The 22309-nt window shown below is 40.0% G+C and overlaps 2 protein-coding genes, 1 non-coding gene and 1 pseudogene across 15 annotated transcripts in view; 1 reads left to right on the top strand and 3 right to left on the bottom strand.

Moving 5' to 3' along the window:
- Positions 1 to 22309, top strand: part of SENP5 (SUMO specific peptidase 5) — a 53265-nt gene that overhangs the window by 14625 nt on the left and 16331 nt on the right. For 6 of the 7 annotated variants that reach the window (XM_027586503.1, XM_027586501.1, XM_027586499.1 and 3 more), the window contains exons 2-6: positions 10665 to 12202; positions 19383 to 19488; positions 19623 to 19761; positions 20001 to 20048; positions 20455 to 20532. In XM_027586503.1, coding sequence (XP_027442304.1) covers positions 10696 to 12202; positions 19383 to 19488; positions 19623 to 19761; positions 20001 to 20048; positions 20455 to 20532 — 1878 coding nt within the window. In that variant the 5' untranslated portion in view covers positions 10665 to 10695. Of the gene's footprint in view, positions 1 to 470; positions 520 to 10664; positions 12203 to 19382; positions 19489 to 19622; positions 19762 to 20000; positions 20049 to 20454; positions 20533 to 22309 lie in introns of those variants that run through there. The other variant, XM_027586497.1, reaches the window with a different exon arrangement.
- LOC118357279 lies at positions 14360 to 17810 on the bottom strand (annotated as a pseudogene).
- Positions 17179 to 22309, bottom strand: part of NCBP2 (nuclear cap binding protein subunit 2) — a 30445-nt gene continuing 25314 nt past the window's right edge. For all 7 annotated transcript variants that reach the window (XM_027586505.2, XM_027586504.2, XM_027586510.2 and 4 more), the window contains one exon: positions 17179 to 18452. In XM_027586505.2, the coding sequence (XP_027442306.1) occupies positions 18362 to 18452 (91 nt within the window). In that variant the 3' untranslated portion in view covers positions 17179 to 18361. The remainder of the gene's footprint in view (positions 18453 to 22309) is intronic.
- Positions 18978 to 19084, bottom strand: LOC113919001. The gene has a single exon (XR_003518748.1). It is a non-coding gene; the product is annotated as a U6 spliceosomal RNA (small nuclear RNA).

Raw genomic sequence — 22309 nt, 5'->3', positions numbered from 1 at the left:
CAGAAGGAAGACACTTGGATGCCTTTGTGGCTCATTCGGTTCTTTTTAGCATATTCTTGAACTCAGTTTGCTAATATTTTGTTGAGGATTTTTGCAGCTATGTTCATCAGGGATATTGGCCTGTAATTTTTTCTTTAAGATTTTATTTGAGAGTGAGCATGAGAGAGTGCATGTGAGAGAGAGCACGAGTGCGAGGATGAGCAGGCAGAGGGGGAGGGAGAAACAGACTCCCTGCTGAGCAGGGAGCCCAATGGGGGGCTTGATCCCAGAATCCTGGGATCATGACCTGAGCCGAAGACAGATGCTTAACCAACTGAGCCACCCAGGCGCCCCATCTTTGGTTTCTTTGTTTATCCATTGGGTGTTTAGTAACATGTTGTTTAACCTTCACATGTTTGTGTTTTTCCTTTTTTATAGTTATTTATTTATTTATTTTAAAAGTAATCTCTACACCCAGCATGGGGCTTGGACTCAACCCCAAGATCAAGAACCACATTACCTTCTGACTGAGCCAACCAGGTACCCCTTTTCCATTTTTTTTGTGATTGAGTTCTAGTTTCATCCTGTCCATTCTGGTTGGAAAAGACGCATGATAGGATTTCAGTCTTCTTAAATTTATTGAGACTTGTTTTGTGGCATAACATGTAATCTGTCCTGGAGAATGTTCCATGTGCACTTGAAAAAATGTGTATTCTGTTGTTTTTGGGTGGAATGTTCAGTATATATCAGTTATGTCCCTGTGGTTTAATGTGTCATTCAAAGACATTGTTTCCTTATTGATTTTCTGCCTGGATGATCTATCCATTGATATAAGTAGGGGAGTTAAAGTCTCTTACTGTTATTATATTACTGTCCATTTCTTCCTTTATGTCTGTTATATTTGCTTTATGTATTTAGTGCTCCAGTATTGGATGCATAGACATTTACAATTGTTATATCCTCTTGTTGGGATTGATGCTTATCATTATGTAATGCCCTTCTTTGTTTCTCTCTTTTTTTTTTCTTTCTTTTCCTTCTTTGTCTCATTATGGTCTTTGTTTTAATATCTGTTTTGTCTGATATAAGTGTTGGCTTTTTTTTCTCTCCCATTTCCATTTGCATTGAATATCTTTTTCCATCCCTTCACTTTCAGTTTGTATATGTCTTTTTTAATTTTAAGATTTTTATTTGAGAGAGAGCATGAGCAGGGGGCGGGGCAGAGGGAGAGGGGGAGAGAGAGAATCTCAAGCAGACTCTGTGCCGATCGTAGAGCCTGACATGGGGCTTGATATCATAACCCTGAAATCATGACCTGAGCTGAAACCAAGAGTTGTTCCCTAACCAACTGAGCCACCCAGGTGCCCCTGTATATGTCTTTTTTGGTGGGGAGAAAAAAGATACTATTTATTTGAAAGAGTGAGTGGGGGGAGGAGTGGATGGAGGGAGGAGGAAAGAATCTCAAGCAGATTCCTTGCTGAGCGCAGAGCCCTACGTGGGCTCATGACCTGAGCTGAAACCAAGAGTTGGACACCTAACCGACCCAGGCACCCAGGCACCCTGTATGTGTGTTTAGGTCTGAAGTGAGTCTCTTGTAGGCAGCATATAGATGGGTCTTGTTTTTTTGATTCTGCCATTTTGTGTCTTGTTTGGAGCATTTAGATCATTTACATTTAAAATAATTATTGGGAAGTATGTATTGCCATTTTTTAAATTGTTCTCTGATTATTTTTGTAGTTCTGTTTCTTTCTTTTGCTCGCTTTGTGGTTGGTGACTTTTGTAGTGTTTTATTTGGCTTTCTTTTTATTTTTTTGTGTATCTGTTATAGATTTCAGGTATGTGATTACCATGAGATTCATATATAAGTATAGCCTAAGTATATAGCAGTGAACATATGTTAAGTTGGTCGTTTAAGTTCAGACACATTCTAAAAGAACTTGTTTTATTCCCCCTCCACATTTTATGTACATGTTTTCATATTTTACATATTTTAATTCATTATTTTCTTACATCTAATTATTGCCTTTTCCACTTAATGAAGTCCCTTTAACATTTTTTGTAAGGCCAGTTTAGTGGTAATGAACTCCTTTAACGTTTGCTTCGGAAATTCCTCTCTCAATTCTGAATGATCATCTTGTCAGGTAGAATATTCTTGGATATAGATTTTTTCCTTTCCACATACTGGCCTGCAAAATTTCAATTTCAATTTCAAAATTGCAAAAAAAATTTTTTTTAAGATTTTATTTATTTATTTGACAGTGCACAAGCAGGGGGAGCAGCAGGTAGAGGGAGAGGGAGAAGCAGTCTCCCTGCTTGGCAGGGAGCATGATGTGGGGCTTGATCCCAGGACCCTGTGATCATGACCTCAGCCAAAGGCAGGTGCTTAACCGACGGAGCCACCCAGGCACTCCTCGCCTACAAAGTTTCTGTTGAAAAATCAGCCGATAACCTCATGGGGTTTCCTTCATATGTAACTTTTTGCTTTTCTCTTGCCTCTTTTAAAATTCTCTCTTTATCTTTAAACTCTGACATTTTAGTTATTATATGTTATGTTTTGGACCTCTTTGGGTTCCTCTTGTTTGGAACTCTCTTTCCTGAACCTGGATGTCTGTTTCCTTCCCCTAGTTAGGAAAGTTTTAAGGTATTATTTCTTCAAATAAGTTTTTTCTGCCCCCTTCTCTCTCTCTCTTTTTCTTCCAGGACCCCTATAATGTGAGTGTTTGTTTGCTTAATATTGTCCAGGAGATTGCTTAATGTACCTCATTAAAATTTTTTTTTTCTTTTTACTTTTCAGCTTGGGTGCTTTCTATTACCTTGTCTTCCAGATGCTGATTGTTTCTTCTCATCCATTGATTTACTGTTGATTCCCTCTAATGTATTTTTCATTTTAGTTTTACTGTATTCAACTTTGATTGGTTCTTGTTTACATTTTCTGTATCCTTATTGGAAGTTTTCACTGAGTTCTTTCACTCTTCTCTCCAGTCCATTGAACATCTTTAAGAGAATTACTTTCAACTCTTAGCAAACATTTGCTTATCTCTGTTTCACTTAGTTCTTTTTTTGAGCTTTTGTCTTGTTCTTTTGCTTGGAGCATATTCCCCCATCTCATTTTGCTTGACTTCCTGTGTTTGCTTCTACGAATTGGGCAGAACAGCTACTTGTAAACTTGAAGGAATAGTCTTGAATATGGTGTTCCCTGTGTAGACTGTATTTGCCTGGTGACTTGCTGACTGTCTGGAGCTGTGGTTGGTGTGGCCCGGGGCTTGTGCATTCTGTACTGGGGCTGCCCTGGTGGCATGGCCAGAGCTGAAGTGGGCTTGCCTGGGGTGGTCCTGAGGCTTTTTGCACAGAGGGGCCTCTGGCAGGACAGCTGAAGCTGATGTGGGTATAGGCCAGGGGAGTCCTGGGGTTGTTTGTGCATGGAGTACCCAGGCAGGACAGCTAAAACTGAGGTGGGCATGGCTGGTGCAGTCTCGGTGCTTTCAGCACAGAGGGTGCTCTGGTGGGATGGCTGGGGCTGGTAGGCCAGAAGCCTGGGGCTCAATGAGGCAGTAAGCCAGTTAGAATACCCAGACCCTGACCCCATCCATGCCATCAAGGTGGAGGGGGGATTATAAACTGGCACGTGCTAGTCCCTTCAGCTCTGAGAAAGTCCCAGCAACTCCCCTACCTTTTAACAGTGTTGTAGGGCTAGTTCTCTTTATGTTCTAGTTGTTCTTCTGTCTGTCTGTCTGTCTGTCTGTCTAGCTAGCTGGCTATTTATTTATTTATAAGATTTTATTTATTTATTTATTTGAGAGAGCACAAGCAGAGGGAGTGGGAGAGGGAGAAGCAGGCTCCCCGCTGAGCAGGGAACCTGACTCGGGGCTCAATCCCAGGGTTCTGGGATCATGACCCTAGCTGAAGGCAGATGCTTAACCAACTGAGGCACCCGTAAAGGACAGTATTTGTATACAGTCCTTTTGATTCTAGTCCTGTACAGTCAAAATGTTTTCTAAAATTTGGCTAATTTTTCCCTCCTCTACTTTTTTTCAGTGTAGTTAGGTTATCTATTTGTCATACAGTTAGGTTCATTTGTTATTTGTATTTCATTTTGGATTCCTCTTGCATTCTGGTTGATTTTAATTTTATTTGTATATTTTTAAAGTATATAAAGGATTAACATGGTTGTAAAAGTCAGAACTTTTCAAACAGGCATATTTAGAGAAGTGCCATGCTTCTTTCATCCCTCTTACCATTTTCCTGTTCCTCATTTTTTTCATCCCATTCACATCTACCATGCCCTATAGGTTACTATTCTCATTAGTTTCTGGTTTATCCTCCTCATATTTATATTTTTATTTTGTCTTTTGGGGGGGTCACAAAAGGGCAGATACATGTTTATTTTCTTATTTTTTCTTGTATGAAAGGTGGCTGCTTGGTAAAGAATTTAACTTTGCCCCAAGAGAAATCCTTTGTCTTTGGCTTCTGGGAGGTAATCTCTCAGCCCTTGGACTGTCATCCCTCATTGGAATGTCTGTATTTGCCTGGGGGCCTTGGATCACCAACAGTCTTACAGAATTTGTGTGGGGGCTTTGGACATCAACAATCTAACAGACAGCATGATTTAGGATGGCGGTTGGCCATCCCAGAAAGACCAATGGTATGATTTAGGGTAATGACTTTGGCATCAGTGGATCTCCAGAGAGGCTGAAAGACCGAGCTCAGTCATGTGAGCAATCATTTATGCCTAAAAACCCCCAATAGAAACTCTGGATATCAAGGCTCAAGTGAGCCTTCCTGGCTGGCAGTATTGTCACACGCTGATATCAGGAGGGTAAAGCTGTCCTGGCTCCATGGTAAGAAGACAACTGGAAGCTCCACACTTGTGACTTCTCTTGATTAGGCCCTATGTGCTTCTCCACTTGGCTGATTTTAATCCATATTCTTCAGCTTTAATAAGCCATAACTATGAATATAATAGTTTTCAGTGGGTTCCGTGAGTCCTTCTGGCAAATTATCAAACCTGACGGTTTTGTGAACTCCCTGAGCTTGGAGTTGGTGTCTGTGTGTTACCGTCATGGTGGCACACTACTGATACTGATTTGAACTTTTTTTTTCACCTAACCTGGAAATCATTCCATATTAGTTCATGGAGTTCCTAAAATTTTTTTAAGTAATCTTTACACCCAACATGAGGCTTGAACTCACAACCCCAAGATTAAGAGTTGGGTACTCTACCAACTGAGCCAACCAGATGCCCCTATCTTTTTCTTTTATAGTTTCACTCATTGTGTGGAAGAACCATACTTTATTCAGCTACTGTTCTTTAAGGTTTTCAAGTATTTTGCAATTACAGTGTTGCAGTAAATAACCTTGTATTGTGTATTTTCATTATTATTGGAGGTGTATATTAAGGATAAATTACTAAAAATGGGGTTGCTGGATTAGAAGGTAAATACTTACCTGGTTTTGTTAGATATTACCAAATTCCCTTCCAAAAGGATTTTATTAGTTTGCATTCCTACCAGCAAAGTATGAAAGTTTCATTTCTGCCACCAACAGAATGTGTTGTCATAATTTTTGCCAGTGTTTTTATTGAGGTATAGTTAACATATAGTATTATATCCGTTTCAGTTGTAAAACATGACTTCGTATTTGTATACATTGCAAAATCATCACTATAAGTAAGTCTAGTTAACATTCACCACCATACATGGTAATCAAGTCTTTTTTCTTGTGATGAGAATTTTTAAGATTTACTTTTAGCAACTTTCAAATATACATACAGCATTATTAACTATAGTCACCCGGCTGTACATTACATTTCCATGACTGACTGACTTTATAACTGGAAGTTTGTACCTTTTGGACCTCCTCCACCCATTTTGGGCAACTCCCCAACCCCACCCTTTGCCCATTTTTTTTGAGTGAAGTTGAACATCTTTTCTCGTCTAAGGGCTGTTTAAAAATCTTTATTTGTGAATTGTCTCCTCTCTTTTCCCCATTTTCCCATCAAGCTTTTTTTGTTTTGTTTTAAGGTTTATTTTTTTTAAGGGTGTCTGGGTGGCTCAGTTGTTAAGTGTCTGCCTTCAGCTCAGGTTATGATCTCAGGGTCCTGGGATCAAGCCCCGTGTTGGACTCCCTGCTCAGCGGGAAGCCGGCTTCTCCCTCTCCCACTTGCCCTGCTTGTGTGCCCTCTCTGTCTCTCTCTCTGTCAAATAAATAAAATTAAAAAAAAAATTTATTTTTTTTAGAGAGAGAGCACATGCAGGGGTGTGGGCAGGAGCAGAGAGAGAGGGAGAGAAAGAACCTCAAACAGATTCCCCGTTGAGCACGGAGCCCGATGTGGGGCTCGATTTCACCACCCTGAGATCATGACCTGAACCAAAATCAAGTTGGTTGCCCAACTGACAGTCACCCAGGCACCCTCCCCACCTTAAAAAAAAAAAAAAAAAAAAAATTTATTTATTTGAGAGAGAGAGCTGGGGGAGGAGCAGAGGGAGAGGGACAAACCCTGACATGGGGCTTGATCCCATGACTCTGAGATCATGACCTGAGCTGAAAACGATGCTTTTTTTTTTTTTTTTTTTTTAAGATTTTATTTATTTATTTGACAAGAGACACAGCGAGAGCAGGAACACAAGCAGGGGGAGCAGGAGAGGAAGAAGCAGGCCTCCCGCTGAGCAGGGAGCCCGATGTGGGACTCGATCCCAGGACCCTGGGACCATGACCCGAGCTGAAGGCAGACGCTTAATCAACTGAGCCACCCAGGCGCCCCAGCCCTTTACTCTCTATTGAGGTTTTTAATTCTGCTATTTTACATTTCCAAGGTCCCTTATTGTTTTTGATTGTTCCTTAAAAAATATAACAGCCTATTCTTTTCTTTCCCTCCCAGTGGATGTATTCTTTTTTCTTTGTAGATAGTGTTAGTTTTTTTCTTCCATCTTATCTTTTTAGTGTATAGGTAAATATAGGTAGCATAACATTTGCCATTTTGATCATTTTTAGGTATGATATCATATTTTAGTTCAGTGGCATTAAATACATTCACATTGTTGTGCAACCATGGCCAACAGTCCATCTTCAGAACCTTTTTCATCTTAAAGTGAAACTCTGTACCCATTAAACAATAACTCCCCTTCCCCCCCTTAGTTTTTTCAAGTTGACTACTCTAAAAAAAGCAAAAACTTATTATGATCTGTTTGTTTTGGTCCACTTTTCAAGCCTTGGAAATCTGGTGAATCTTGGTTATCCTGTTTTTTTTTTTTTTAAGATTTTATTTATTTGCCAGAGGCGGGGGGCATAAGCAGGGGGAGCAGCAGGCAGAGGGAGAAGCACACTCCCCGCCGAGCAAGGAACCCGATGTGGGACTCAGTCCCAGGACCTTGGGATCACGACTGGAGCCGAAGGCAGTTGCTTAACCGACTGAGCCACCCAGGCGTCCCTGGTTATCCTGTTATTTTAAAGAACCATTAAGAGAGTGCTTGGAAATTGTGAGCATGTCGTGGGACTTGTCAGCTTTGGGTGTACTTTGGGCCATCCTGGGCCATTTTGGGGGGATATCTGTATTTATGTATTGTCTTGTGGACTAATCAGATTCTCCAGAGAAGAATCTTCTAATCTCCTACTTGGATGGATAAGACAAACTACCAGGGTTCTGAGATGTGAGTGGGAAAGTGTTGGGGTTCGTATATTCAGTGTATAATTCCATCTTCATATTATGCCTGAGATAACCCTGGCTGCAGAGCTTCAGTTTTACTCTTTCTGAAGACTAAACTTCCAGACTTGGGTAGTGAAAGGGCAGTTACTTGCTATGTGGAGTTGGGGGAGGGATTTGGGGTCTCACTGCTTCAAACTTTGGGGTACACTGTAGAGTAATTGTGCAGGCCTGTTTAGTTGAGGCATCCCCCAAAATCAGTATCTGCTGCCCCCCAGGGCTGATCTCCCCCTTGGGGCTATAAACCTTTTTTCTGGGATCTAAATGGGGAAAGGGGCTGGGGAGGGAATTCACTGTATAAAAGTCATATATCCTGTTGTACTCCTGCCCTCAGTTGTGCATGATGTGCCTGACTATCCTGGTTCATCCTCCCCAGAAAGTAAAACTTTTGAATGTAAGGAGAATGCGCATCTTGGGGTCTAACTGCTTCTTTTTTTTTTTTTTTTAAGATTTTATTTATTTATTTGAGAGAGAGAGAATGAGAGATAGAGAGCACGAGAGGGAAGAGGGTCAGAGGGAGAAGCAGACTCCCCGCTGAGCAGGGAGCCCGATGCGGGACTTGATCCCCGGACTCCAGGATCATGACCTGAGCCGAAGGCAGTCGCCTAACCAACTGAGCCACCCAGGCGCCCGGGGTCTAACTGCTTCTTAATCAGACTTTAAACCAGTCCTTCCTTTTTGAGCTCCCTTCTTATTTTGCCCTTCATGGGTATTGTTGCTTCTAGTTCCTGAGCATTTCTGAGGTCCTGTGACTTGCTTCTGGGCTTCCCCTACTGCTGGCTTAGATTTTTCACTCTTTTGGCCTCCTGTAAGTCTGTGATCACTCAACTGTGTGCTTTCTTCTTTCAAAATTGTATTGTTCTAGTCTCCTTTTTAGATTTCTTTGTCCTTGAGAGTTTTTGCCTTTCTTAAAATCCCATTTCTGTCATCTTATTGGGATTTGGAGAGGGAATGGAGGTAAACATGTGCTCAGTCCTTTTTTCCCCCCAGAGAAAACTGATGCACAGAAAGGTAATACAACTTTTCTTTCTTCCTTTTTTTTTTTTTTAATTTTTATTATTTATTTGACAGAGAGATAGAGAGGGAACACAAGCAGGGGGAGTGGGAGAGGGAGAGACCGGCTTCACGCCAAGCTGCGAGCCCGATGCGGGGCTCGATCCCAGGACCCTGGGATCATGACCTGAGCCGAAGGCAGACGCTTAACGACTCAGCCACTCAGGTGTCCCGTAATACAACTTTTCTTAATAAGTTATCAGCGAGCTTAGGGATGCCTGGCTGGCTGAGTTGGTTAGGCGTCTGCCTTCGGCTCAGGTCGGCTCAGGTCATGATTCCAGGACGGATGGAGTCCTGCATCAGGCCCCCTGCTCAGTGGGGAGTCTGCTTTTCCCTCTCCCTCCCACTCCTCCTGCTCTCACTGTCTCTCTCTCTCTGACAAATAAATAAAATCTTAAAAAAAGTTATTAGCAAGCTGAAATTAGAGTATTGGTTTTTTGATTCATAGTCTAGTATTTCTTCTATCCCATCTCTAGGGGCTGGCACCTTTCTTTCTTCACTGAAGAGCCTTCAGTAATACTAGATCTTATTAAATTGGAGGGGAAATCCTGTTTGGTTTTGACTGTCATTTTCATCTACCATTCCTAATAAGTGTGTTACCAGAGTTCATTGTGTGTGTGTGTGACACACACACACGTGTTTTTTTTTTTTTCTCAACATTCACTTGAGAGTGGGAACCCTAACTGCATGAAAGCACCTGATAGACTCTTATCCCTGCATAGTCACTCAAAGTTTTTGACTAACTGACAAAGAGGAGGCTGGTCTCCCTCTTGAAATACTGCTGTTGCATGCATTTATTGAATATCTGCCTCTGGATGTCTATTTACAGCAAAAAGTACCTGCCCTTTTTAAAATTTGATGTAGGGAACAAAGTGTTTCAATATGGAATCAGTCTTAAATGGTATGTGGTTCCCCCTCCCTTCCTAGCCCTCAATTTACAAATGAGAGCACAGAATTTGGGTGACTTGTTTAAAGTCACTTAGCTTATGAGGAGCAGTGTCAACACTTAAAGATTCTCTTCTGCTTCCCCGCTCTGTCTGCTCCATCAGAAACTGATAGAAATGATTCTTTTTTTTTTTTTTTAAAGATTTTATTTATTTGACAGAGAGAGACACAGCGAGAGAGGGAACACAAGCAGGGCAAGTGGGAGAGGGAGAAGCAGGCTTCCTGTAGAACAGGGAGCCCGATGTGGGGCTCAATCCCAGGACCCTGAGATCAAGACCTGAGCCGGAGGCAGATGCTTAATGACTGAGCCACCCAGGCACCCCTTGAAATGATTCTTAAAATTTATTTCTGTCAGAGGCAGCTATACCAAATGGGGTCATGTGAGTGTATTCATGTCTTCCAGTTTTCACTATGGGGAAAACCTTAATCAGGTGAGGCTTTCATTGTGTCTGATAGTCTGTTATTTTTTAATTTTATATTTTTTAAAATTTTATTTATTTGAGGGGTGCCTGGGTGGCTCAGTTGTTGAGCTTCTGTCTTCGGCTCAGGTCATGATCCCAGAGTCCTGGGATCGAGCCCCGCATTGGGCTCCCTGCTCGGCGGGAAGCCTGCTTCTCCCTCTCCCACTCCCCCTGCTTGTGTTCCTTCTCTCGCCTTGTCTCTCTCTGTCAAATAAATTAATGAAATCTTTAAAAAAAAATTTTTTTTTTTTTTTATTTAAGAGAGAGAGCAAGCAGTGGGGAGGGAGAGGCGGACTCCTTACTGAGCAGGGAGCCCAACGTGGGGTTCGATCGCAGGGATCATGACCCCAGCTGAAGGCAGTTGCTTAACCGACTAAGCCACCCAGGCGCCCCTGTGTCTGATAGTCTAAATTGAATTTCATATGCTCTTCTTTTTCTTTGAATTTTGCAGCTTATATTGCCGTGATTATATCTTTATGACCTTATTTTTAGGATAGAAGTATAACTTTGCTTTCTCTTCTCTTTCTCAGCTTCATCAAGATCTCATTATGCATCAGAAAAATGAAAAAACAGAAGAAAATTCTATGGAGGAAAGGAATCCATTTAGCCTTTTCTGAGAAATGGAATACAGGGTTTGGAGGTTTTAAGAAGTTCTGCTTTCACCAACACTTTTGCATTCTGAAAGCCAAATTGGGAAGGCCAATTACTTGGAGCAGGCAGTTGAAGCATTTCCAGTGCAGAAAAGCCCTTCAAATCCAGAAAACGTGGATCCAGGATGCACCTTTTTTTGCTAAGACAAAGTCCAGTGTGGCTGCTCAAAATGTTAGTACTTTGTCCTCTAAAGTGAAAAGAAAAGACTCTAAACACTTCCTTTCCTCCTCAAGGACCCTCCTAAGACTCCAAGCAGAGAGGCTGCTGTCCTCAGCAAAGAACTCTGACCATGAATACTGTGGAGAGAAAAGTGTCTTGAAGGCAGTTGCTGACTTACCAGCAAGTAATGTTTTAGGTCAGGCCAATGGTCACAGACCTAGGACAGAGCCACAAGCTTCTGACTTTCCTATGAAGTTCAATGGGGAGAGCCAAAGTCCAGGTGAGAGTGGCACAATTGTGGTCACCTTGAGCAACCATAAGAGAAAGCGCTTTTGTTATGGCTGCTACCAGGGTCTGGAGCACCACAGGAATGGGGGACCCCTGATTCCAAAAAAGTTTCAACTTAACCAACATAGAAGAATAAAAGTATCTCCTTTTATGATGTATGAGAAATTATCCATGATTAGATTCCGGTACAGGATTCTCAGATCCCAGCACTTCAGAACAAAAAGCAAAGTTTGCAAGCTAAAAAAAGCCCAGCGAAGCTGGGTACAGGTCACTGGGGACCATCAAGAGACCCTTAGGGAAAACGGTGAGGGTGGCAGTTGCAGCCCATTCCCTTCCCCAGAACCTAAAGACCCTTCTTGTCGGCATCAACCGTATTTTCCAGATATGGACAGCAATGCTGTGGTGAAGGGAAAGAACTCTCATGTGCCTGATGGCCACACTAAAGGAAGCCCTTTCTTGGGCAAGGAGCTTAGTTTAGATGAAGCATTCCCTGACCAACAGAATGGCAGTGCCACATTTACCTGGGACCAGTCACCCTGTTCCTCTCCTAAGTGGGAGTGTACAGAGCTGATTCATGACATCCCCTTACCAGAACATCATTCTAGTAACATGTTTATCTCGGAAACCGAAAGAGAAGTCATGACTCTGGGTCAGGAAAATCGGACAAGTACTGTCAGTGATGACAGAGTAAAACTGTCACTGTGTGGGGCAGATCAATCTGTGAATAGTGTAGATGGGCCTGTGTCTGAAAAGACTGCTGGGAATGAGAGCTCATGCCAGATGGATGAGGATGGATCTCTCAAGCAGAACATTCTTAGTTCTAAGTTGCTGGACCACCCTTACTGTAAAAGTCCCCTGGAGGCTCCCCTGACATGCAGTGGACTCAAACTAGAAGATCAAGCAGGAAGTGGGAAGAACAGTCAGAAAGTCTCTCCAGTGGATGATGAGCAGCTGTCAATCTGCCTTTCTGGTATGCACTCTTCCTTTATTCTCCCCCAACCTCCAGCCCACAATTGCTGTCCATTATCTTTTCTAGGAGTCCTGTTTTCTCCTTCCACACATAGATTTCCCTTAAAGCAGTTAGACATTCCTCTTTGAAGCCTTCTATATTGCTGTATGACCTAAATGTTCCATAATTTAAGTCTTAGTTAATAGACATTTGTGTTGCTTCCAGTTTCCTTCTATAAATGAAGGTGCAACAAAATTATTCTATATACGTAAACAATTTTTTTCTGTAGTAGTGGAATTGATGGTGAAAGAACACACTTAAAATTTTAAGAGAATTGTGAAGTTACCCTCCAGAAAGTTGAACCAGTTTACATTTGTTAAACTTTACTAATCTTCTAGATCACGAGAGTTTGGGGTTATTTTTTAAGATTTTTTAATTTATTTGAGAGAGGCGCATGTGTGTGCATGGTGGGGATGGGGCAAGGGAGAGCGAGCATGTCAAGTAGACTCCTCGCTGAGTCTGGAGCCTGATGTGGGGCTCAGTCACACAGCACTGAGATCATGATCCAAGCCGAAATCATGAGTCAGATGACTAACCTACTGCACCACCCAGGTGCCCCAAGAGTTGTTTTGATTTGCATTTTGTGCGTTTTTTTTTTGTTGTTGTTTTGATTTGCATTTTTAAGTTTAAAGTTCGAACATCTTTTTCTGTGTTCCTTGGCCATTTTTTGTTTGTATATAATTTTCCTTTGCCTGTTTTTCTATTGGATTGGGTTATTTCTATTTTATTTATTTGGTATATGAGAATTTCCTATATGACAGGCACTGTGCTAAAGAATTTGGCAGTGAGCAGGAAACACTGGTTCCCACCTTCCTGGACCTTAGCATCATTCTAAAATGTTAAGTTTTAATTGTAAATGTCTTAAGAGGGGTGCTTGGGTGGCTCAGTCAGTTAATCGTCTGTCTTTGGCTCAGGTCATGGTCCCAGGGTCCTGGGATCAAGCCCCGCATCGGGCTCCTTGCTCAGCGGGGAGTCTGCTTCTCCCTCTGCCTGTTGCTCCCCTCCCTCCCGCTCGTGTTGTCTCTCTGTCATATGAATAAATAAAATCTTAAAAAATAAATAAATAAATGTCATAAGAGTTTAAGTTTTTCCTTCCCCAAAGGTAAAAGTACCCCGACTTGTGTGTAGTAATTTTGCTTAAAGGAAATTATCAATTCTTCATTGTGAAACTTACCTGTTTTTATGGCTTCACGTTTTTACGTCCTCCTTTAAAAAGTCTTCTCGTCAAAATGTACCCCATGAGTAAGCTGATGTAAACATTTTTGGAAGACAGTGTGGCAGTATCAATCTTTGACCCATTCCCCCTCTTGGAGTTTATCCCAGATATGAATATATTTGTTCAGGGATATTACTTGTAGTATTGTCCTGGTAGTAAAAGACTGGAGACAACTAAAATAATTTCTATGGAAGTATAAGTTACAGCACATCCAGGCAATATTATACTATGGAGCTGTTAAAGAAGAAATTCAATCCATATTTTGAAACTGAAAGCTATCTATATAAAGTGAAAAAAGCAAGTTGCAAAACAGAATGATGCCATTTTGTTAAGAGAGAGATGCATACATGTAGGATAAGTATATGTGTGTATGTGTGCACGTGCATTTGTATAGGTCATATCTGGAAAGATGTATCAAATTGTTTTAATTTTTTAAAGGATTTATTTTAGAGCGCACGTACATAAACACACACATGCAGAGGGGCAGAGGGAGAGGGGAACCAGACTCCCCGTTGAGCATGGAGTTCAACCTGGGGCTTGATCCCACGACCTGAGTGAAATGAAGAGTCAGATGCCCAACCAACTGAGCTACCCAGGTTTCCCTATCAAATTGATATATAAAGGGCTTTTTCTGGGGAGTTAGGAGCATTGCTTGTTGGTAGTTTAAACAATTCTGAACACTTTGTTCTCCTAACCATTAAGTATGTATAAAAAGTTTTTCTCTACAAAAAGACACAAAGTACAGAGTCCTAGCAAATCTTTAAAAAAACAAAACAAGGGGCACCTGGGTGGCTCAGATGGTTAAGCGTCTGCCTTCGGCTCAGGTCATGATCCCAGGGTCCTGGGATCGAGTTCTGCATTGGGCTCCCTGCTAGGCGGGGAGTTTGCTTCTCCCTCTGCCTCTGCCTCTCTCTCTCTCTCTCTGACTCTCATGAATAAATAAATAAAACATTAAAAAAAAAAACTATTTCTGATGTTTATACTGCTCTAAAATAGAGAAAGACAAATTTCCCTACCATAAAGTTAGCAGAACCATGGTATGATACATAAACCTGAAAAAGTGAGCATTTACACACAGATAGCAGTTAACTTATAGAGATGTAGCACTTCCAAAAGCAATTGATAAACTGACTATGGCATACAGTAAAACTAGAGCGTGACATGAGGAAATAGGGATTTTTACACAATGCATACTTGGTGATCTGTGAAGTAATTAATTATCTTAATAGGTTAAAGGAGAAAAGAAGAACCAGAAGAACCATTTTGGGGATTTGCTTAGCATTTCCATGTCCACTGAAAAGAGTTCAAGGCAGAGCAATAGCTACTGCCCATCACAGCCCTCCCCACATCAGCAAATTACCCAAGTACAGATAAGCCCACAATCGATCACCAAACATCTGAGGAAAGCCAGCACAATGGAAAGGACAAATTCAACAAATAAAGGAACCCGAGTAATTAGGATTAATAGAGCAATTAGAATAGAAATCAGTATGGGACATTTAGTATAGTAGATGCTTCTTTAACTGACTTCTATAGCGTTACCTAATATTAAGTTCCATGGAATGCTGAATGCTGGCTCTTCTCTAACATAACTGCACATTATGCTCCCTGTAGTGGACTGATATTTATCATGAGCCAGTTGTACTTACTACAGTTTATTTATTTCATAATTATATTAAATGTTGCATAAAATTGGTTTTGGAAGGAAAAGAAATAGATTCCTATGTTAATATAGTCCAGATGGATTAAAAATTTAATTAGAAACAAATACATGCAAACTTGTACGTAGTATGGATGAACCTTGAAAACGTGCTAAGTGAAAACCAGGCATAAAAGGCCACATACTATATGATTCTATTGATTTGAAATGTCCAGAGTAGGCAATTACAGAGATACAGAAAGTAGGTTAATAGTTGCCAGGGGCTGGAAAGAGGGAGCAATGAGGAGTGACTGGTAACAGGTACACATTTTCTTAGTGGAGTAATGCAGATGTTCTTGAATTAGGTGGTAGTAATGGTTGCACAGCTCTGAATATACAAAAAAAAACTGTACACTTCAGGAGTGATTTTTTTTGTGTGTGGATGCAAATCACAGCTCAATAAAGCTGTTAAAAAGAAACAAATATAAGAGGCCATTTTATAATCTCACATTGATAATACATGTTAAAGTATGATAGGAACCTCAGAAGCAGTATACCAGTTTGACTCGCTAAACATTACAATCCTGTACATATATGTAACAAGTCATAAAATTTAAAATTTAATTTTAAAATTAAAGCTTGTTGCCATTTCAGGTTTATAAAAATGTTCAACCTTGTTTTCTTCTAGATTATTAATGTGTTATTTTTACATTTTGCTATTTGGAAAAAAGTAAAGATGGATCTCTACCACATTCTTCACATCAAAATGAATTCCGACTAAATAAAATTTAGTTAATCATTCTAATACTATTTATTGAGTAATTCATCTTTTCCCCGTGGTTATGAATTGCTCCCTGTTTTGGGGTCTTTTTCTGGACTTGGTTTTTCTATTTCTATGTTAGCACTAGTCTGCTTTAATTACAGCAGTTAGTTTTATAATTTGATGGGACTAGGCCTCCCTCTTTTTCACCTCTCTTCTTTAATCCTTTTAAAAAATTTCTAGGAATTTCTCACATTTTGGTCCCAAGATTTGTTTTTTCAATTAAATAAAAATAATGGCTTCTGATTGGTATTGCATTAATTTTTAGACTAATTTAGGGAAAACTGGATTCATTACAATATTGAATTTTCCTGTCTAAAAACAAAGAATTACTCCGTTTATTAACCTTCGTAGAATTTTGTGCTTTTCACTTAGGTTTGCACATTCCTTTAGTCTTAGATATTTCATGCCTTTCTTACTTTAAGATTTTGTTTTTAAGTAGTCTCTACACCCAATGTGGGGCTCAAACCTACCACCCCAAGATCAAGAGTTGCCTGCTCTACCGACTGAGGCAGCCAGGTGCCCCATGTCTTCCATGTTTTTGATGGGACCTTTCTGACATGGGTATTGTATTTTGTTGGGAGAACCAAGTGGTTACATTTCTTGTATGCCCAACACCATGAACCCCATTCCACATTCATGGTGGGATGTGACCTGGCAGTTGCCTCAAGGAAAAACTGTCCAACACAGTTGGTTTAACATGAGCAATTTAACTTCAGAAATAACACCTCCGGTTTTGTTTTTCATATTATTACCTTCTGTGGGGGTTTTTGTTTTGTTTTTAAGTTCTTAGTTTATTAATCCTCTCATGAAAAATCTGCACGGTCACCACAGATAAAGTCACTGCAGAATCTACTCCTTTTTGCCGGCACCAACATTGGCTTTTGCTGTCCCCCTGACTTTCTTCATTCTGTTCTTGTGTTCCTTTTGCTGTTTTCTTGAGGTTTTTTTTCTTCTCATGTAGGCCAGGTCTTGCAAGTCTGTTTGGGTTCATTTTTCTTTGCATAATCCAAGGAATCCTAAATCATACCAAAGCCAGTTAACTGTCTTGCCCTACCAAAATGGGTTCTAACTTCAAATACAACGATGACGTCTGGTGTGGTCTGGTACATTTTGGCTAGTGTTTGTTGAATTTCTGTCTTAGGTACTGTTGCCTGTCTGGGGTGAAAAACATCACTGACCATTTGTTTCTGCTGAAGTAGTAGGTTGGTCATGAACTTCCTGGTCCTGATAGTTACTGTGTCATTCACGATGGCAGCCAAGCTTCACGCCACCAGTGAGGAAAAGAGCCATATTACTACCTTTTGTACTTGCAGGATGAGGTCTAATTTGAATTGTAGTTTTTGTTGTGTTTTTTCCCAACATTTTATCCTTTGTTTCTTGGTCACATTGAAGTTTTAGCACTTTGGGAGTAAGAGAAATTGTGTATTCCAGATGCATTTTTCCTTTTTGGCTTATTAGTTTGGTGAATGCAACTGGGTAAAGAATAATGGATTTAATTCTCATTTTAAGAAGTTTTCTGGGTAATTCTTGGCCAGTGGGTATTAAAAGGGAAAGATGAAGTGGAGAACAAGCTGCTTTTGTAGAGAAAAGATACTAGGTATTTCCTGCTTTGGATGTAGCATAGTGTAATAGTTAATGGTTCACTTTCTGTGGTCATATAATAACCACATGACCACAATCAGAATCTTGTCTCTGCCATATACCTAGTTAAGGGTCCTTGGGAAAGTTCCTTAACCTCCCTAAGCTTCCTATCTCCATTTGCAAAATAGAGATGCTATCTAACACCAGGGTAGTTATAAGGATGAAATGAGATGTATTAGTGCTTGGTTTATGATAGTGCTATTTGACTGCTATTTTACTTCTGGTCCCAATGAGATGTGTTTATCTCCATGAAGGGTTCTCCTAGAAGACCTAGGCAGAGCCTTTCTTTTCTTTTCTTTTTTTAATTTATTTGTTTGACAGAGAGAGACAACAGTGAGAGAGGGAACACAAGCAGGGGGAATGGGAGAGGGAGAAGCAGGCTTCCTGCAGAGCAGAGAGCCCAATGGGGAGCTCGATCCCAGGACCCTGGGATCATGACCTGAGCCGAAGGCAGATGCTTAACAACCGAGGCGCCCCTTTATTTCCTAGGACCTTTTTGGGTATGTTTCTTCAGTGGATCCTCTTGGAAGCCACCTGAAGACTATCCTGTATTCTGGCCAAGAGGTCACCCTTTATTTCCCCTCTTAAAATGTGCCTCCCCAGCTGCTACCCAGTTAAGTTCACCTTATAGGGTTATTCAGTATCAGAAGTATAATAACTCCACCAAATTATATGATATTAAAAATGCCTTACATTTGTCCCTTCCTATGAGATGTGAAATTTACACACATTTACCAAATAATACAGTGACCGTGATATCAACAATTAAACTGTGATTGTGATTTTTAAAACGATAACTCCTTAAGTTACCAAATGTGGTACACATTTAACCAGGTGATTAAACCCTTTAGATTTTGCTCTTCGGGTGGTAGGATTCGTCTTCAAGGTTAAGCTATTGAAAAAAACAAAACAAACAAAAAAAAGGTTAAGCTATTGAAGGATGTCAGTCTTTTTTTTTTTTCTTAATTTTATTTTATGTTAGTCACCATACATCACATCATTAGTTTTTGATGTAGTGTTCCATGATTCATTGTTTGTGTATAACTGCCCTCCTTAATACCCATCACCGGGCTAACCCATCCCCCCACCTCCCTCCCCTCTAAAACCCTCAGTTTGTTTCTGAGTCCATAGTCTCTCATGGTTCGTCTCCCCCTCTGATTCCCCCCCCTTCATTTTTCCCTTCCTACTGTCTTTTTTTTCTTTTTTAACATATAATGTATTATTTCAGAGGTACAGGTCTCTGATTCATCAGTCTTACACAATTCACAGCGTTCACCATAGCACATACCCTCCCCAATGTCCATCACCCAGCCACCCCATCCCTCTCACCCCCCACCACTCCAGCAACCCTCAGTTTGTTTCCTGAGATTAAGAATTCCTCATATCTCTGAGATCATTTGATACTTGTCTTTCTCTGAAAAATATGGAACACTTCACAAATTTGCCTGTCATCCTTGTGCAGGGGCCATGCTAATCTTCTCTGTATCATTCCAATTTTAGTGTATGTGCTGCTGAAGCGAGCACTGAAGGATGTCAGTCTTTCATTCTAGCTAGCCATTCCCTCCATTTAAGCATCAGTAGCTTAAAAAGCCACTGTGAAATAATACCTTTGGGCATTTCTCTTTAGATTGGAATGTGAGGGCCTGATCTATTTTATTTTAGCCTTTACAAAACATAACTTTTAAAAGATTTCTTTATAGCATAATATATAGTAATATAGGTTAAATGTGTGCTTAAGTGTTATGTGTAGGTTAAGTATTGGGAGAATGACTTTTTTTCTGAAAATGTTTTTTCCATTGTAATTTTTCTTCCTTTATTTAAGGATTCCTAGATGAGGTTATGAAGAAGTATGGCAGTTTGGTCCCACTCAGTGAAAAAGATGTCCTTGGAAGACTAAAAGATGTCTTTAATGAAGACTTTTCTAATAGGTTTGTCAATAATGCTTAAGTTAAGCCCTTGAAAATAAAATTATTGACTTTTAATTTAAAAAAGTAGATACTTAGCAATAAATTGAGCAGAACTCATGTTTCTTTTCTTTCAAAATCTTTTTTTTTTTTTCCAGAAAACCATTTATCAATAGAGAAATAACAAACTATCGGGCCAGACATCAAAAATGCAACTTCCGCATCTTCTACAATAAGCACATGCTGGATATGGATGATCTGGCAACCCTGGATGGTCAGAATTGGTTGAATGACCAGGTTAGTATATTGTAGGTTCTTGGTGTGGAAAAGTTGCAGAGGATGTTGGACCATAAAATATAATTAATCTTTGGGTTGGCCTCACAGTTATCTTTTGGAATCAAAGATTCTTTACCCTTATTGAAGTGACTCATTCACCCTAGTACCCAAATGTTAACATTGTCAGTGTTACTCATTCTGTGTGGGATGTTATGAATTGTATAGGGTTGGTAAGCTGGTTTTATGTTGGCTTTTTATAGGTCATTAATATGTACGGTGAGCTGATAATGGATGCAGTCCCAGACAAAGTAAGTGAAAAGTTACTATTCTTCAGGAGAGAATCCTTGTATATTAAAATGAGTTTTTTTAACGTTATGTAATTATTTGATATTCCTTAGATTTTTTTTTTTTTTTAAGATTTTTTTATTTGTCAGAGAGAGAGCAAGCGAGTACATGCAGGGGGAGTGTCAGGCAGAGGGAGAAGCAGGCTCCTCGCTGAGCAAGGAGCCCAATGCGGGATTCGATCCCAGGACCCTGGGATCATGACCTGAGCCGAACGCAGATGCTTAACCAACTGAGCCACCCAGGCGTCCCTTTTCCTCATCTTTTGGTCTATCTTACATGCAAGGGTTTTTTAATTTCCATTTTCTTTTGAAATTAAATCTGGGCACAGCTTAATATAATGTGGATGCTTGTATTTGATGTCTCTTCTAGGTTCACTTCTTCAACAGCTTTTTTCACAGACAGCTGGTAACCAAAGGATATAATGGAGTAAAAAGATGGACTAAAAAGGTATTCCCTTTATTTCTTTTTGATTCTAAATCTGAAATGCAGATAAGCCACTTTGAGTAGAAGGATAACAACTTTAATGTCAGTATGACATTAATTAGAAACAGACTCTTTAAAAAAAACTTTAATATGATAGTTGTTTTTAATACGATAGTTCTGGGTTTTTTTTACATCTTATTGTTTGAAACAGAAGATACTAGTAAAATTCTGAGTCTATCCAGATGATTGGAATATTCTCTAACTGAAAGCACTGGGCTGAAAGTTCATGGTTCCAGCATTGCTATTAGCTTGCTGTGCAGGGTGGACAAGACCGTTTTTCCGGGCTTTAGAATGCTATTTATAAAACAGCATGATAAAATCAGTAATCCCTAACCTTAATTTCTCCTTCCAACCTTAATTTCTCTCTATAGCCATTGACTAATGCCAGCAACATTACTTTAAAAGCCTATTTATATTCTATTTTTGATATTTTGACAAGATTACCAATGAGTTCAAATTCCAGTCATAGGTCTAGAGATACTGTAGCATTTCACTTTTTTGTACTGGATGGGTTATAGAAATTAAGAGAAAGTCTTGAGTAGCTATGGATGGAAGTAATTTTTTGCTAAGTACACACACTTGATTGAACACTGCTATTTAGGTAATATGTGCAAACCATCGTCAGTAACGCCAAGGTAAAGGAAACGTGGTTGGAGAGTCCAAATCTGGGGCAGTAGACAAAATGAACTTAGGACTCAGAGCTAGGTTCATATCCTAGTCCAGCCACTTAACAAGTTGTAAGACCTTGGGCAGATTGCTGAATTCCTCTAAGCTTCAATTCCCTCATCTGTCAAGTGGTAGTATCATGACTATTTATTTTGAGAGGATTAAATGAAATAATTAGTGTAAACCATTAAGCGCATGGTAAACACAAGTGATGATCATTATATTATGATGGTAGAAGCATGTGAGGCAGCTAGTGTAGCTGGAATGCAGAGAGCAAAGAAGAGAGTGGCGTGAAGTAGACGTGATCAGAGATATAGGACCTTAAGGTCTAGGTTTTGAATTTTATCCTTAATGTATAGGAATCTATTGAAGGGTTTTAGGTGACATCATCCAATTTGTAGTCTTTGCTCTAGCAGCACTGAAGAAAATGGGTGAGTGTGGGAGCAAAGCTGATACGGGTAGAACAGAAGGCCATTGTAAAGTACCATTGATGGTACTTTGGATTAGAATGGTAGGACAGATGGGATATGTACACAAATGTATGATCTGGGAAGTAAAATTAACAGGACTTGGGTGATAGATTGGTTATGGGAATGAAGGAAAAGGAAATGTGAAAGATGACTTCCAAGTACAGTATATGGTCATCTTTCCTCATCTACATCACTCTTCTTGGTTAAGTAGCATCCCACTATATGGGTATATATTTTTAATTTGAACAATCCCCTAATAGTTATCCTTAATTTTTCTTGTATAAACACCACTGCAGCCCATCCAGTGGTACAAGCCACATTCAGGCATACGTTCTTTTATTGTGCTTCACTTTATTGTGCCTCATGGATACTGCGTTTTTTACAAATTGATTTGTGGCAACCCTGCATCAAGTAAGTCTGTTGGCGCTGTGTTTCCAATAGCATTTGCTCACATTGTGTCTTTGTGTCACATTTTGGTAATTCTTGCAATATTTCAAACTTTTATTATTATATTATAGTGATCTGTGATCAGTGATCTTTGTTCCTATTATAATTGTCTTGGGGTGCCATGAACTGTACCTATATAAGATGGCAAACTTAACGTT

Source organism: Zalophus californianus, chromosome 1 (assembly GCF_009762305.2).
Source record: "Zalophus californianus isolate mZalCal1 chromosome 1, mZalCal1.pri.v2, whole genome shotgun sequence".
NCBI lineage: Eukaryota > Metazoa > Chordata > Mammalia > Carnivora > Otariidae > Zalophus > Zalophus californianus.
Note: the sequence above shows the minus strand (reverse complement) of the source record. Positions and strands in the feature narration are given on the sequence as shown.